The 15743-nt window shown below is 32.2% G+C and overlaps 1 protein-coding gene across 1 annotated transcript; it reads right to left on the bottom strand.

The window, feature by feature from the left end:
• Positions 1-752: 752 nt before the first annotated feature.
• LOC104120310 (diphosphomevalonate decarboxylase 1-like) lies at positions 753-9531 on the bottom strand. The gene is made up of 10 exons (XM_009632051.4): positions 9149-9531; positions 7189-7387; positions 5730-5793; positions 5485-5548; positions 5313-5393; positions 2892-2978; positions 2565-2722; positions 2383-2431; positions 1672-1796; positions 753-1214 (listed from the first exon to the last, which is right to left on the bottom strand). The coding sequence occupies exons 1-10, from the start codon at positions 9365-9367 to the stop codon at positions 992-994; spliced, it is 1269 nt and encodes a 422-aa protein (XP_009630346.1). The 5' UTR covers positions 9368-9531; the 3' UTR covers positions 753-991.
• Between the last annotated feature and the right edge of the window lie 6212 nt (positions 9532-15743).

The following is a 15743-nucleotide window of genomic DNA, read 5'->3' as shown; positions in this document are numbered from 1 at the left end:
TTACATTTTTCGGCTATTATCATTTTCCCTTTTCTTAACAGTGTTGCCATTGTCAATCGTATATTTATGTGTTAAGAGGAGTAATTATGAAGCATCCGTGTTAAGTGATACTAAGGATACTCCTATTTGGAAAATCTTATGAGTATGTGAATTGTGATTATTATCTAAAAAGCGTAAATTTCCAATTTTGATGTTTAAATTGAAGAATGCTGGAACTTAAAGTGTGCTATATGTATAAAGACTATATAAGGACTATGAGAATTAGGATAAATTTCTCTTATAACTATTAACAGTTGCAGTAAAACTTCTTTTTCTGCTTAAGTTTGAAAAAAAGCTCTATTTCTTTGTTCCTCGAAATGAATATCCTGTTTTTCCACTTGACAAATTGTTTAAATATTTTCTGGAATAACAGATTTCGAAATATTTGATTTAAGAAAATACGAGGACACAAGTTTTTTCCCTTTAAGGGAGTAACATGTGGAAAACACAGCAATACTGCCTCTCTTCTTCTTCTTCTTTTTTTTTTTTCAAATTTTTTTTTAAAACTTTTTCTAAATGCTGCAAGTAAAAATAGAATCATGCTAACTCTTTAAGTTATACTAGAAATACAATTTCAAGAAAGTACACATAATATTAACACAACTCAAGAAGGAAAGCAGACAACATCTAATAAGAGAGGACGGTTGATAATCAATTGCAAGATTTTACAGGGGAAAATATAAGAGATCCTTTTGAGTTCTAAAAGAAACAGATTTGAGGACTTTTATTTCATTGCTCAAAGATGAAAGAGTACACAACTATTTCAACTGAAAACTAATACAGGAACCTAAGCTACAAACAAAAGCTTTGAATTCAAATTTCATCCAAACTAAAACCAGGTTAAAATGGCAGCATCCACCTTTTAAAGGCTAAAGAGGCTGCAACACTTGGATCTCAAGACTTGGAGTTGCCCCCGAGTACTAAACACATTCGTACAAAAAAAATTGATCTTTTACTTGGGCAATCCAGTTTCTGGATTGAGGAGAGCATGGCTATCGTCCGTCAACAAAACTGGACCTCTACCTGGTCTTGTGCAGATGAAGTAGCTAATTTCACCCTTGTATTTCTGAGCTGGAACTTTGTCCTTAATTTCAGGTGGAGGAGGCAATGCTTCCACATCCTTTATATCCTGAATCCCAGCATCCTTCAGAATTGACTTATCGCCTATGACATAGCTGAGAGAGAAGGGAAAAAGAACAACGAGGAGCAGTGAAGATGGTTAATGGTTGCATGTTGATCGCACAAGGTCCAGAATACATATCATTTGGGGGGGGGGGGTTACGGAAGAAAATATTTTCCATTACAAAGGGGAAAATGGCTTCCCTTACTTTTTGGCATAAATCATTTTCCTTTACAATTATCTCAAATCGTAACTTTATATCACTACTTTAACTAGCACTTCGACATTATAATCAATCTTTAATACTCAAAAATTTCGTCAAAACATTCTAGGTTTGTTAATATTATTGTCAATCTTTAATAGATGTTTTTTGCAAAATACTTTTCCATTCTCAAACCAAATACCGGAAAATATTTTCTAAAAAAATAAGTTATTTCCCGAAAAATATTTTCTCGAAATGACTTCCTTCTTACTTACATTAGAACTTTGAATCTTTTAGATGGCACGCATACCTGTTTAGATCAGTATCTGAATTTGGAGGGAAGTGGAAGAGAAGCCTCTGAAGCATAAGTGTGGCAGCCTTTCTGTTACGTGCAATTAGAACAGCATTTGGCCCAGCATCGAAGGTGTATGCGACCTGGAAACATTATTATGTTAACTAAAAATGGAATATGCATTATTAATGCTACACTGCACCTACCTTTGATGGCAAATTTGCAGGAGAAAGCAAAACGTGTACTGAAATAATAGTCAGCAACAAGGCTAATAGGCCTGATACTGAATTGTGAATCAAAGTTCAAAAGATTTGAGATAAGTCTGAAAGTTGTTTGGTATAGTGTCAAAACCAGCTCAAAAACAAGAAAATGTCAATGTTTGGATGCATCGTGAAGTAAGCAGTATCTTCAACACAAAGGTGTACAAAGTTTAAGGGAGAGGTATGTCATGAAGGAAGCACTTACTACCCATTAGGAATATAATTTAAAAAAAAAAAAAAAAGATAGATCTCCGGAAAGAAATAATCGTGTTTATGTTTAAAATAACTTTGGTTCCACTATTCTCCATCAAGTACAAATTTGTGTGACCAATTTAACCTGCAGTAACTTCGATATTTCAAAAAGTTGAAAATCTTGGTGAGCCGTTTTATTTCTTCGGTAAAAGAGAAGAACCGGATCATGCAAATATGCAATTATCTATTAGAACAAGAGAAGGATAAGGTAGAAAACCTGTGGAGTTCCTTCTGAACGGTTCCATTTCTCAACACAGCTAATTACCCTGAAAAAGTTAACACGCCGTCAAGACTTACTTTTTCTCCAACTTCCGGTATTAGAGATCATCAAGCTCAGAACTTCTAAAAAATTACTTTACAAGACAACTCAAGCTATAGGCTGAAGTTAAGACAACTTACCTATGAGATGTGTCATTCATGTAGAATATTGGAGGGCTGGTGTCCATGCAAACTGCATGAAATTGGTTGCTGTCAGCACAAGTCAGTTGAGCAAAAGTTGGAAAATCACGATTTTGTATAGCTTCTTCCATCTGAATAATGCGTTTAGGTACTACTACCTGCAATAATTAATACAAAATGAAAAGTCAAACATCTGATACGGCGTCACCAATTTAACGGAGGTTAAATTAAAAGAACTAATGAAAATAAGCTGGAGATCTTTTAGAATATTGTTTGAAGATGTGTCAAGCTGCAAAATTCAAATGTAATCCAGAGTACAAGGAATACCTTTGCCCTGTGTTCTATAAGTGCACTGGTTTCAACAGTATCACGCATTCCTGAGGTACTACTTGTTTCCTTCTGCCGTGAGCTCACCTGAAGTACGTCACGTAATAGCAAATATTAAAGGGAGAAAGATCAAAAGGCACAAGTCGACTAGTTAGTGTCACGATCAAATTGATTGCATCATCATTTATGCACACATCTTATTTTAGAAGATGATGCAAGTTCAGAATCCTGTTTATTTTGTGGAGCTGAAAACAAAAAATGCACCCAAAAGTTATTCCAATGATCAACGCTTGTGTATTTCAATTGACTAAACTTCATTAATTTATTATCAAGAATAATGAGTTACTGAAGCAGCTTAAAGTTGGTATTGGAGAACTAGGAATCAGTTATAGGTGAGAAGTTGGAAGTACAGTAGCAATAAGTTTGCCATTTGGAAAGAAAGAAATAAAAACTCAGAGCACGTACAAGTACACAAATATGTGGCACTTAAAGTTCTAGATTAGTTAGCAGGAAATAAAAGCAGAATATTCCTTCTTTTTCCCTTCCAATTTCCCACTTCCCAGTATAGCACTATTGACTCACGTTAACGGAACTGGGTATTTCTAAAAGAAGGGGTTTTCAAATATCTAAAACTTGAATCAGGGACTCATTACAAGAAGGGGCTCGTTAGAAGAATAATAATAGAAACCAAGTTCTTCTCTACAACCTTATTTCCCACAAAGAAATTCCTATTTTTAGGTCTCAAGGAGTTGCAGTTCCAATGGGCTAAGTTAGATTTTTGTTCCACATATTATTCTGAAAATCACAAATGCACAAAAGTAATGCACATGCAAGTATCGTCCTAGGAGAAAAAGAACAAACACCACAAGAAGAAACAAAAAGGAAAAGTTAAGTAGTGTTTGGTTCTTGAGAGTTCCTGCTTTTCCTAATTCTTCTCCCGATGTTTTTTGTCATGGAGCTAAGATTTATGTGCTGCGAATTGATAAATTCGTTTTTCTTTTCTGATGATGGAAATGTTTATAACCATTTTAAACAAATCTTGCAAAACCTTGGAAAACAGAAACAACAAAATCAAAAGTTGAAATTAGAAAGATCTCAGTCGGCTCAATAAAATCGGTGGCATAAAGCCAAAATTAATAAAATATCACAAAAAAATTAATAAAATGCATCCATATTTTTATTTAAAGATCACTCTTCTAATTCTTTGAGATGAAAATCTATAAATTAATCTTCTTAGTAATTAATTCCTTCAAATGTTTCTTTTAAAGAAATAAAAAGAGTTTATACAGGAAAATCAGTCAAAATTGAAAAACGAAATCGTCATAACCAAGAAAAAGCAACTAGAATGAATGTATGCGGAGAAGGAAAAACCAAAATCGACGAGGTAGGTATATTTACAGATTAACAGCTTGTTTGGATGGTTGTTACATATCGTTTTATAATGTATCGTATCGTATCGTATTGTATTGTACTGTATCGTTTGATGAATACAATGTTTGGATGGATTGTGTCGTTTGCCATCGTTTCATGATATCACACACCAGCAATATGAAGAATAAACTTGCAATATTATAAAGAAAAATTATGATACAAGGTAAAATGACTATATAAAAAGGTAGGATAAATGATAAAATAAAATTATTTAACAATAATTAAGGGTGAGATTGAGAGAAAAAGACAAGGTAACGACGCGACCACACCAAATCGGTTGTTACATAAAGTGGCACATTTCGTCGTTACGTAACGACAGAATTAACGATACGATACAATAAAATGTAAGTAACAATCAAAACAAACATCGTATTTAAAGTAACAATACGATACGATACAACAAGTAACAACCATATAGAGATAGAAACATAACTTAATTTACTCATGCATTTGAATAACCTCAACCAAATCTAAAAGAAATTGAAACCTTTTGTTTATATTAAGTTATTATTTCATTTTTTTCAAGTTTTCAAAGGTATAACTTTGTCTAATATTTTAGAACTTTGTATTAAACTACTCAATGCCAGTAAAGTTTTTGACAAATTAAACCAAGGTAATATATTGACATAAATGGCTAACTTGGATATACGAAATACTAATTTGTCATACACTTTAATTTTTATTTTATAGTGCGTGTATTTACTAGTTCTGCATATAATAACAATACTTTGAGGGCTTTTAATTCTTTGGGGCCTAAAGCAGCAGCTTTAGTAGCCTTACCCTTGTTCGTCCGTGAATTATCTTGTGGGAAAATGAAAATAGAAGAAGTTTTGAGCCTTATATAATTTTTCCATTTGATATTTTTGAATCTAGAAATAGGAGAAACAGACAAAGAGACAGAATTTTCCCCCTTCTTACTGCCTAGCAATAACGTATAACTTGTTGAGTTTTTTTTAAGAAATAATTATAATCTGGACGAGAAGTACATACCACTGCAATGATGATAACAAGCTCATCCCAATGCTTCTCGTCGACAAGCTGAACAGCAATGCTATCGCCACCATTTTCCTCCTTCATACATTGGAAAACAAATTAATAAAGACTAAGAAGATATAATACATGCCGAGAGAAGCTACAATACCAAATTAGGAGCTCGACATACTTTTCCCATGATCCACTTGACGAATCCTCCGTATAAGCTTCGACAAGCACTTCCCGAACCTTGCCTGTGCGTGAAGTAATGAATCTTGTCACTTTGATTATTTATTTAAGCTATTGAATAAGTAGTGGAACAGCTAATAAAGATCAGTTAGACGAGTTTAACATTAAACTAATTTTAATCTTCTATGACACGAAACGTGGGAAAACAAAACCAGCTACAAAAAATTCATGACTGATATGAATTACCTTGCTATGGCAGAAAGTTTCCCGTTGTCCTCTTGCACATTCATTAACTTTGCAAGAGAAAAAACTGCATGTAAGAGACATAAGTTAGTTGTAGTTGTCTCAAAACTTCCGGAATAAATTAAATATTAGAGAAAGCAACAAAGAAATAAGAGGGTTCGAACCTGAGACGCGTGCCTAATCACATTATATAATACGATCTTACCAATAGACCAAAACCCTAGGAGCGATAATTCTTTAACTTGTATTCAATCCATTCGCGACTCTTTTTTATTATTATTTTTTTATTTCATTGATGTAATGACTGCTAATTTTGAAGACCTGAGTATCATAAATTAACTTTGAAAAGTAATTGGAGTACTATTTTTCAAGAGTTTTATGCATCCACTTGTTCATGTAGTATAAGGTGCAGACAGATTACACGTGCTGGGATCTGATCCTACTTTGTAATTTATACTATTTTCTGGTACATTAGCTTTTAGTGTGGTCTATAATACTTGAAAGTAATTTGTTTCTTTAAGTATATAATGCTAGACGTTTTGTTGAGTCTTTACTGTGCTAAATCTGTTACTTGACTTCAACTAGCAAACATCAAAGTTCCTTGCATTTTTTTGGAGTGTTCCATAATTTTGGTACTTTTTCCAGTTTGACAGAAGGCATTAGGATATATTCGATATCTGCTTACGTGCTGCATGTATCGTAGGTACTTCTCTTGTAGCATGACCGTTGGTTCTATGATCAGTAACATATCATGTTGTTTGGCAAAGAAAATAGTTTCAAAAGACCCTTGATAGATTATTTAGTTAATGGAAAGTGTAAGCTTTTGTTTGTCCACACTCTTTCTTTTACAGGATGACCAGTGTTGCCATTTTCTATTCATGCATATTCTATAGTAACCAAGTAATGTGAGCTTCACTTGATGCCAATCACAAATCAACTTCATTTTAACATTGTTCCTTTCCTGTATATCATTTATAGATATCTCATTTATCTGGAAACTATGTTGTGTGACTTTAATATCTTCTAAGTGGCCTTTAAAAGAATGAAGTTGCTGATAAGGTAGTGCATTTATCTGTTCATTTGAGCTTCTTGGATTCTAATGAATGTTGCCTTATTTTGTATCCAAGTTGGTGGTGAGTTAGTGGTAAGAGTTATCCATGGTTGCCAATCTATATTACATATGCATGTGCATGACTGCATTGAGATGGAGCTTCTGCTTGTGTTTATCTTCTTCGACCCTTTGTCTATAAAGATAATAAAAGTTCATTATGAAATTTGTGAATTGAAGATTAAGTCAGCCTACTTAAGAATTTTATTGTTGATTACTACACAAAAACATGATATCTGAGGGAAGAAGGTAGAGGGGCAAGCCCATGACTGACCGAGTGTCAAACCGTGTGCCATTGGCCTTCGGGGATTTCTTGGATATCAAAAAGAGAAGTTAAGAAATTGTCAATCATACCTAGGCAGGCAAAACCAGCAGCCGAGGAAGCCAAACCGGCAGCAGTAGGAAAATTATTGTAAGAAGCAACATGCACATGCAGGTTCTGCCAATCCTTTTTCGCGATCTTGATACCCTTATTCTCATCCTCAACGTCACTGGCACGAGCTCGAATTTCTCTAAGACAGTTTTGATATCTGCCTCCAGATAGGGATATTTCCTACACAATGAGCAAAAATAAATATAAAAATGTCAAGATCCAGATATAAAAATCTACAGCATAAGGTTCTTTCTCCTTGCTGAAAAAAGGAGGGAAAGGAAGAAATCTAATGAGCTCAGCTTTCTAAGACTGTGCAAAAATGAATTTTATTGTTTCAGATCTATTTTCCTCATGTCTATCTTTACAAATTTCTGCAGCGAAACCAGAGAAGATGATCAATTATATGAGGCACTATTAAACTAGAATTGCCTCCCCCCCCCTCCATATAAGGTAGAAAACTAACAAAGAATACCAAGAACCTCCTTGATTCTATTACATGTAGTCACACACAGCGAAAAGAACACATAGCTGTATGCTCTCATGGCATAAGATCATATGATCGTGCAGGTAAGAATCCACTCTGAGCTTCCAAAATGCTCTTCCTTGGAAAAGATCAATCCCCATTAAACTTAATAAACTCAACTCAAGAAATTTAAAAATATTACTCTTCAATAACTGAACTTTACCAACATCTGAGCTGCAAAACAGTCTTCTTTCGCATAAATCAGCCCACGAGAAATTACAACTCATCAGAACTTTTAAAATGAAACTTACACTGAGAAAATGAGAAATTTTACTAATCAAGAACTAAAAGTTTCCCAATATTATAGCTGCCAAAACAGTTTTCTTTCACATTAAATCAACCCATACAATATTGCATGAATAAGTACTCATCAAATTGGAAAAAGAATACACCGAGATAATGAGAATTTTTTACTCTTCCAGAATTGAACTTTCCAACATCTGAGCTGCATACAGCCTTTTTTCATATAAATCAACCACGTATAAAATTGCAAAAACAAATGTCTATCCAATCTTTCAATAAACTTACACTGAGAAAATGAGAAATTTCTACTTTTCAGGAATCAAAACTTTAAAATATCTCAGCTTCAAAAAGTCTTCTTTCACATTATCGACCCACACAAAATTATAAAAACACATAGTCAATCATTTTTCTTATTAAATACACTGAGAATTTATCATTTTTACTCATCAAGAACTGAACTTGCTCAATATTTGAGCTGCCAAAACAGCTTTCTATCACAATTAACCCAAACAAAGCTACAAAAATAAATACCCATCAAACTTTTAAAAGATCTACACTGAGAAAGTGAAAAGAATTTACCTTTCCATTGAACCACACAAAATTACATTAACATATAGTCATCATTTTTTTTTCTTTAATACACTGAGAAGAATAGAAGCTTTTACTCATCAAGAACTGAACTTTCTCAACATCTGAGCTGCCAAAACAGTTTTCATTCATACAAATTACAAAAAACAAATACCCATCAAAATTTTAAAATATTTGCACTAAGAAAGTAAAAAGAATCCACCTTTCCATTAAACCACAAAAATTTACAAAAACATATACTCATCATTATTTTTATTAAATAAACTGAGAAATTATCATTTTTACTCATCAAGAACTCAACTTTCACAAGACCTGAGCTACCAAAACTGCTTTCTTTTACACAAATCAACCCACAAAAAAAAATTAAAAAATAAATACTCATCAAATATTTAAAGAAATTACTAAAACATATACACAGAGAGATTATCAGTTGTCCTCATCAAAAACTGAACTTTCTGAACATATGAGCTGCCAACCAATCTATTTTCCACACAAATCAACCCAAACAAAATTACAAAAACAAATACCCATCAAATTATATACAATATTACACTAAAAAAGTGGGGAAAAAAAGAGAAGAAGATTACCTTTCCATTTAGCCACATGCGATCTTGATCAAAAGCAGGGCTAACAGCAACAGTTGTGGTGGTACAAAGATGAGCAGGATCAAGGGTAACACTAATACTATCATTAATAGCAAGAATTAAATCCTCATCTCTCTTTCCCCAATACTTAATCACTGCTATATTAGTGGGTGTTTGAGCAGTCACCATAAGAACCCAATTCTGTAATTGTTGTTCTGCCATGGCCAAAAATCAAGAGCAGAGAGGCGATAATTCCAATGAGGGAAATCGGGGAATTTAGATCTATAAAAATGGGAATGTGGGTTTGGTTTTTGATTTAATTTGGATATGTTTATTTATATGTGTAGAAGAGCATGGCTGCGAACCTCCATTGTTGAATGACAAACAAGTAGTAGTTTATTTCTCGTTGGCATCAAATTTTGGAACAAGGGTTGCGGGGCCCAGCGAAACAACATGTGTTGTGGGACCCAATAAAAAACATAAGTCGAGTATATTTGGTTGTATGATTTGGATTTTGGACATAAAAATTATAACTCCCGCAGTTTCAATTTGGACATAAAAATATAGAGGGTGTTTGGATTGTGTTTTAAGTTGTGAAATCAACTTTTAAACTCTTTTAGCTTTTTTTTCTTTTTTAGTGTTTGGCAAAATTTAAAAAAATATTTAAAATAAGTTTAAAATTACTTAAAACAAGCTAAAAGCAATAAGTTGGCTTAAAAGTTATTTCGGTTGAAAAATCACTTTTTAAAGTCAATACAAACGGTCTCATAGTTTGACTTGGCACAAAGTTTAAAAATAGACTTTTGAAATATGTGGTGTTAAAAGCTTAAGGGGCAAAAGGGTCCATGGTACTTATATGGTTATAAAAGCTTTTCATTAGATGTAAAGTGAGTAAAATGAAAAGTTTAAAGTTAAATTGTTTTTAAATAAAGAAATGTGTTATTCTTTTTTGAACGGACTAATAAAAGAAAAACTTGTCATCTAAATTGAAACGGAGGGAATACATGATTTTTGAAAAAAAAAATAATTTTTGGAGTTAAGTTGAAAAATGGTATTAAAAATTGAAATTATGTTTGGACATATATTTCACTTAATAAAAGATTGCAGTTTTGTGAATATGAAAATATATTATTTCCCAAAAACTTGAAAAAATTGTCAAAACCACTTTTGATTTTTGGAAAACTCATTTTCGAAAAATATTCAAAAACTTACAAATTATATGGTCAAACAGTTTTTTGAAGAAAAAGAAATCCTAAAAAAGGAGGAAAATTTATGGACAAACGGTCCTAAGTGTTTTCTTGTAGTTTTATTTCAAATCGTATGCGGTTTTTAGTTTTAATTGATTTTTACTCAAATTGCAAAAAAGTATGTTAAATTATTTTCTCATTAAATCATTGGTGAAGGTTTTCAGAAAAGGCAAAATTAATGTAAAAGGAAAACTAGAATGTCTGGATTCTCTACTTTGTTTTGGAGTAAAGTTTAATTGTGCAATTATGATTTTCAAATTCAAAGATGCCAATGGAAAATTAGAATATTAGGTCTAATTAGATAAATAACAGAACATAATTAAGGTAGTAAGTTCGGCTATATTTATATATTTTTTTAAAGTTGTTTAACTATAAATATATATTTAGTCAAAATAATAAAAAAATTTGAACTTGTTATTGATATACACTGTATTAGTCACTATTAACTTCATGAATTTTCATGACTATTGTTATAATGTGTAGGTCGATGGTTGAAGTCCTCAAAATTCTAAGATGGAAAGATTAGGTATATATCCATCTTTTAACAAGATGAGAAATAATCTTCAAATTTGGATTTCACAAGTGTGAGAATCATGGAATAATACTTTCTTCGTAACTTCTCAATGGAAGCCACCTCCAAATTCAACAACTCAATGCTACCAACCAAATAATATGTACTATATTATGTTGTTTTCAGGTAAAAGACCGCCTGATACATAAAATATTTCGTAATTATAAAAAAATATGTTGTTCTCATGTTATCACAGGAACAAAATTGGATATCTTTTTAGCTTAGAGTAGATCCATAAATAATAAGGAAAATGATAATGTATGACCGCACTCAAAATATATATAATAGTCAAAAAAAGTATAGTTTTTGTATTTTTTTTTTGTATATATACATTATGTATGTTATATATATATATACAAAAAATATATAAATTTTATATATTTTTTCGGTTATGGAATATAAATAGCTTATGACACGGACTAAGAAATTAAAAGATAAGAGATAAAGGTCAATGGTGGATTTTGAAACCTTGTATTTGGGTGACTAAACGTGGAGTTCTATTATTAGTAAGTATTAGATTTAGATCGTAATCAATCCACGAAACACAAAAATACACTGTCAAGATGACTTCCTCTTTTATTTTATTTTTTTAGTCATACAAAAAATCCTGAGCTCCGCAGACAACGTTTTATTTGAGCGTCTCTCACAAGGGCGGACCCGGGATTCGACGATTGTGGAGTCACCATGACGTTCAATTAAATTTATCATTATTCATAAAGATTGATATGGGGTCTATGTTAATATCTGACTATTTTTTTAAAAGCTATTTACAAGTATACATATAATTTTTACCGAAATTTTCGGGTGCCGATAATTCCTCAGACCTATAATGTGCGTCTGCCTCTCTTCTCTGATCAGTCACAATTGCAAATCATGCACAGCAGTGGCTAATGTAAAATTTTGCACAACTGGTGTTTATTTATTGTTATCATTTGGTTTGCAAGTGTATTTGGATCTCGAGATTATGTTAGTTTTAAGATTCTATTTCATGATATAAAAAGATGCGGATCTAGTATCTAAAGGCGGCGGGTGCCACAATTTTCTTTAATGTACACCTTGTAATGACTAATATAGAATTTATTCTGAACGTTTCTTTGGTTTATTTTTTTTTAGTTTATTCAGACAATTTAACAAGTATTTTTTATTTGTAAATATGAAAATTATACCTCTTTCGTAGACTCGATTTGTGGGGTTTCACTGGGTATAGAAATTACATCTCAAACATCAAAAAAAAAATGTAATTAGTATTTTAAAGAAGAAATTACACATTTATTATTAATAACACAAATAAAATCAATATTTCCACTAGAAAATTACATCTTTTTTTGTATACTAAAAATAAATTTGCACAAGTAAAATAATATCTTCAATAAGAAAATTCCACCAATAAGAATAAGTAAAAGTACAATTAGATAAGTTACAAAATCCCAAAAATTTAAATCATAAATCTCATATTTTTGTAGGCAATGCTTGCAAAATATTCATCACAATTTAATAGCAAAGAGATTCAAATTGTATTTAACAATCATAGAATAGCACAAATTTTCATGTTATAATAAAAAAAGATATTGTAAAAATTAATTTGATCCCAAACCAAATTTTCCATCAAGATCCAAGTTTTTCGATTTTGAAAGAAAAAAACAAAAATATTTGAGATTAAGAGAAATGCTTATTTTATGAAAATTTTAAATTTTGGAGGCTCTTTTTTAATTTAGAGTTTTTACTAGATCACATATAAAACAATAGAATAGAGGAAAAAATATAAAAAATAATAAACGACAAATAAAAAATTAGGAGGTAGCCAAAAATGAAAATGACTTGGACAAAGGAAATAAAAAGCACAACGCAAAAGGAAAAATCAGACAAGGTTCAAGAAAACTCGAACTTGAATTTTACATACGAGAAAAGATTTCAAAAATATGTATCAGCCATGACGCATTTGTCTAGTTTGCGATTGGGGGTGGCAGGATCAAATTTTAACCTAGTTTAATTTTTTTTTACATAAATATATGATAATTTTACTAACCTAGTGGGTGTCATACTACCCCATCCTAACGGGTGGATCCGCCCCGGGATGTAAATGAATAAGTATTCATTTTTATACTTTTCAAACAGTGTTACCCTATTGTGTGTGCGTATATAGGGGTACGTAGACATAGTTCTTCGACGACAATTCATTCGAGTTCAATATTTTTGATATGAAGTATAGGTATATATGTAAAAATTTATTAAACTTCTAGCAAATTTTTACTAACTCCTAATTTTAAAAGTTCAATGTTGAAAACTTAAAAAGTCAATCATAATATTTAAATTCTATATCTGCATCTATATATAAATATATATATATATATATATATATATATATATATATATACATTATTTTTGAACAAAAAATTATTTATACACACGTATATAAGAATTTTTCTCTTTTTTTGCCAAGTAGTGTCAAATGATATCCTTACTAAAACGTGTATCCTCCATTGATGCACAAAGATCTTTGGATACCAGTATTTGCACAAATGAGGGAATCTAATGTTTTTTTCAAACTTTGTTATTGACGAGGATGTCACACACTGTATTAGGGTAGGGTGGATGAAGTGGAGGTTAGCATCTGGAGTTTTGTGTGATAAGAGAGTGCCACCGATACTCAAAGGTAAATTTTACACAGCAGTGGTTAGACCGGCTATGATGTAAGGGGTTGAGTGTTGGCCTGTTAAGAACTCACATATACAGAAGATGAAAGTAGCAGAAATGAGGATGTTGAGGTGGATGTGCAGACAATCCAGGATGGATAAGATTAGGAATGAAGATATTCGGGATAAGATGGGCATGACTCTCATTGATGACAAGATACGGGAAGTGAGGTTCAGATGGTTCGGACACGTACAAAGGAGAATCCCAGATGCTTCTGTAAGAAGGTGCGAGCGGTTGGCTTTGGAGGGTACGAGAAGAGGTAGAGGACGGCCTACGAAGTATGGGGGATAGGCGATCAGGCAGGACATGGCGATACTTCAGATTTCCGAGGACATGGCTCTTGATAGGAAATTGTGGAGGTCGAGTATTAGGGTTGTAGGTTAGGAGGTAGTTGAGTCTCCCTTACTTCGTACCTTTGTGAGGCTAGTCTGGTAGGATTTTTGTCGATATTAGCTAGTGGCAATGTTATGTCTTACTACTCCTTTAATTTATTTTCCATAGTATCGGGTCTATGTACTATCTATCGCGTTTGCTTTGTATCTACTTTTTCATTTCCATGATATTATTTTTCCGATGGTTTTTATTGGTGATACTGATATTGTTTCTTTTCGTCTTCTTGAGCCGAGGGTCTTTCGGAAACAGACTTTCTACTCCATCGGGGTAGGGGTAAAGTCTGCGTACACACTATCCTTCCCAAACTCCACCAGCGAGATTTCACTAGGTCGTTGTTGTTGTTGCAACACATGCATTGGTTTGGTAGCTTTGTACTTAATAAAAAATTATAATTTAATTGTTATTAAATTGTGCATGAGATAATATAGAAGTTGGCCCTGGTAGGACCAAACAAAATAAAGAATAAAAGATAGTCTGGATGTTTTAAAAAATCTGTATTTTAGAAATTAAAAAGGAAAAATCATTTGGTGTGCACTTTCTTGGATGGCCAAATGCATCTGTGCAGCCATTCTTCACCAACTTTCTCATTCTCATATGTTACATTCGTCAAAGTCACACTTGTGTAGTCAAATTCGATGTGCTTATTGTTCTTTTCCCATTTTATTTTATGAGATACTATTTTTGTTAAGGGAGTTTAATAGCTTTTTAAAAAAAATAAAAATTAAGTATTTTAGGTTAGAATTTCTTTTAGTATCTAAATTTGTAACTTTTACGTCAAAAGAATAAAGGAATTCATGTTCAATTTTACATTAAGCAATTAGATATTCTGGACATTTACTCCCAACCCCGGCACTACTTTTTCAATGAAAGAAGTAATACTTGGGCGAGTAATTAGTGTATCTCCTCTTAATTCAAGATAGCATGCAATTATTAATCTAGTTTGAATTCTGAAAGACATCAGTCAAAACTAAAATAATGTCTGGATTATTAATGTTTTTGTTTTTTCTTTTTCTTTTTTTCAATTGAATGGGGCTCTACCACATAAATTCGAAGGCAGTTCAGTACTTTGTTGAAAATAAGAAACGATCACTTTCTTAACTGACTTTATCGGCCTATGAATGTATTAGCAGTACGATTTATGAGTAGGCCAGAGTTGACTGCTTTACAAGTTCTTTTTTTTAAAAATTATTTTTATTTGTTGTCCGTTACTTGCATTAAAGGCTAATTTGAATGAGGTTCAGACATAAAACATAATTGGTCATTCCGCACTAACTTAAGACAATCGCTAATGATTGCAAATTATAACTAAAAACTTATTGCATTGGCTACATCAAGCATTTACTAACCCACCTTATTTTTTTCATTTTGCCTCTTTGCTATGTCCAGCTCCACCATCCAAATAATTATCATAACCCATCATAAATATCAGTCTTTACTTTCTCAATTTGATATTTCCTGTAGTAAGATCGATATTACATGCACTTAATAGACTTTATTTTTAGTCAAGATATTGTTACACAAAAAAAAAATGTTATACATGGCAGGGCGGGGTGTATTGAAGTCTTTTCGGGTTAAGACTGAACATGTATTGCAATCGCGCCGCTGCCATCTCTAAATTAGTTAACAAGTTTGAGAAAATTTTGTCTTCAGTTCGCCATCTTTCTTTTAGTCCTATGACGCTGGTGCGAAGAGA

Source organism: Nicotiana tomentosiformis, chromosome 5, assembly GCF_000390325.3.
Source record: "Nicotiana tomentosiformis chromosome 5, ASM39032v3, whole genome shotgun sequence".
Taxonomy (NCBI): Eukaryota; Viridiplantae; Streptophyta; class Magnoliopsida; order Solanales; family Solanaceae; genus Nicotiana; species Nicotiana tomentosiformis.
The sequence above is the reverse complement of the archived record's forward strand: the minus strand, read 5'-3'. Positions and strand labels throughout refer to the sequence as shown.

Excerpts from the sequence above, each read along its gene's own strand:
- LOC104120310 (XM_009632051.4), bottom strand. The coding sequence starts at position 9,367 with ATGGCAGAACAACAATTACAGAATTGGGTTCTTATGGTGACTGCTCAA. Across the intron at positions 1,797-2,382 it reads GTTCAGAAGGAACTCCACAG|GTCGCATACACCTTCGATGC; the intron begins GTTTTCTACCTT and ends TAATGTTTCCAG. Across the intron at positions 1,215-1,671 it reads TCAGATACTGATCTAAACAG|CTATGTCATAGGCGATAAGT; the intron begins GTATGCGTGCCA and ends CTTCTCTCTCAG.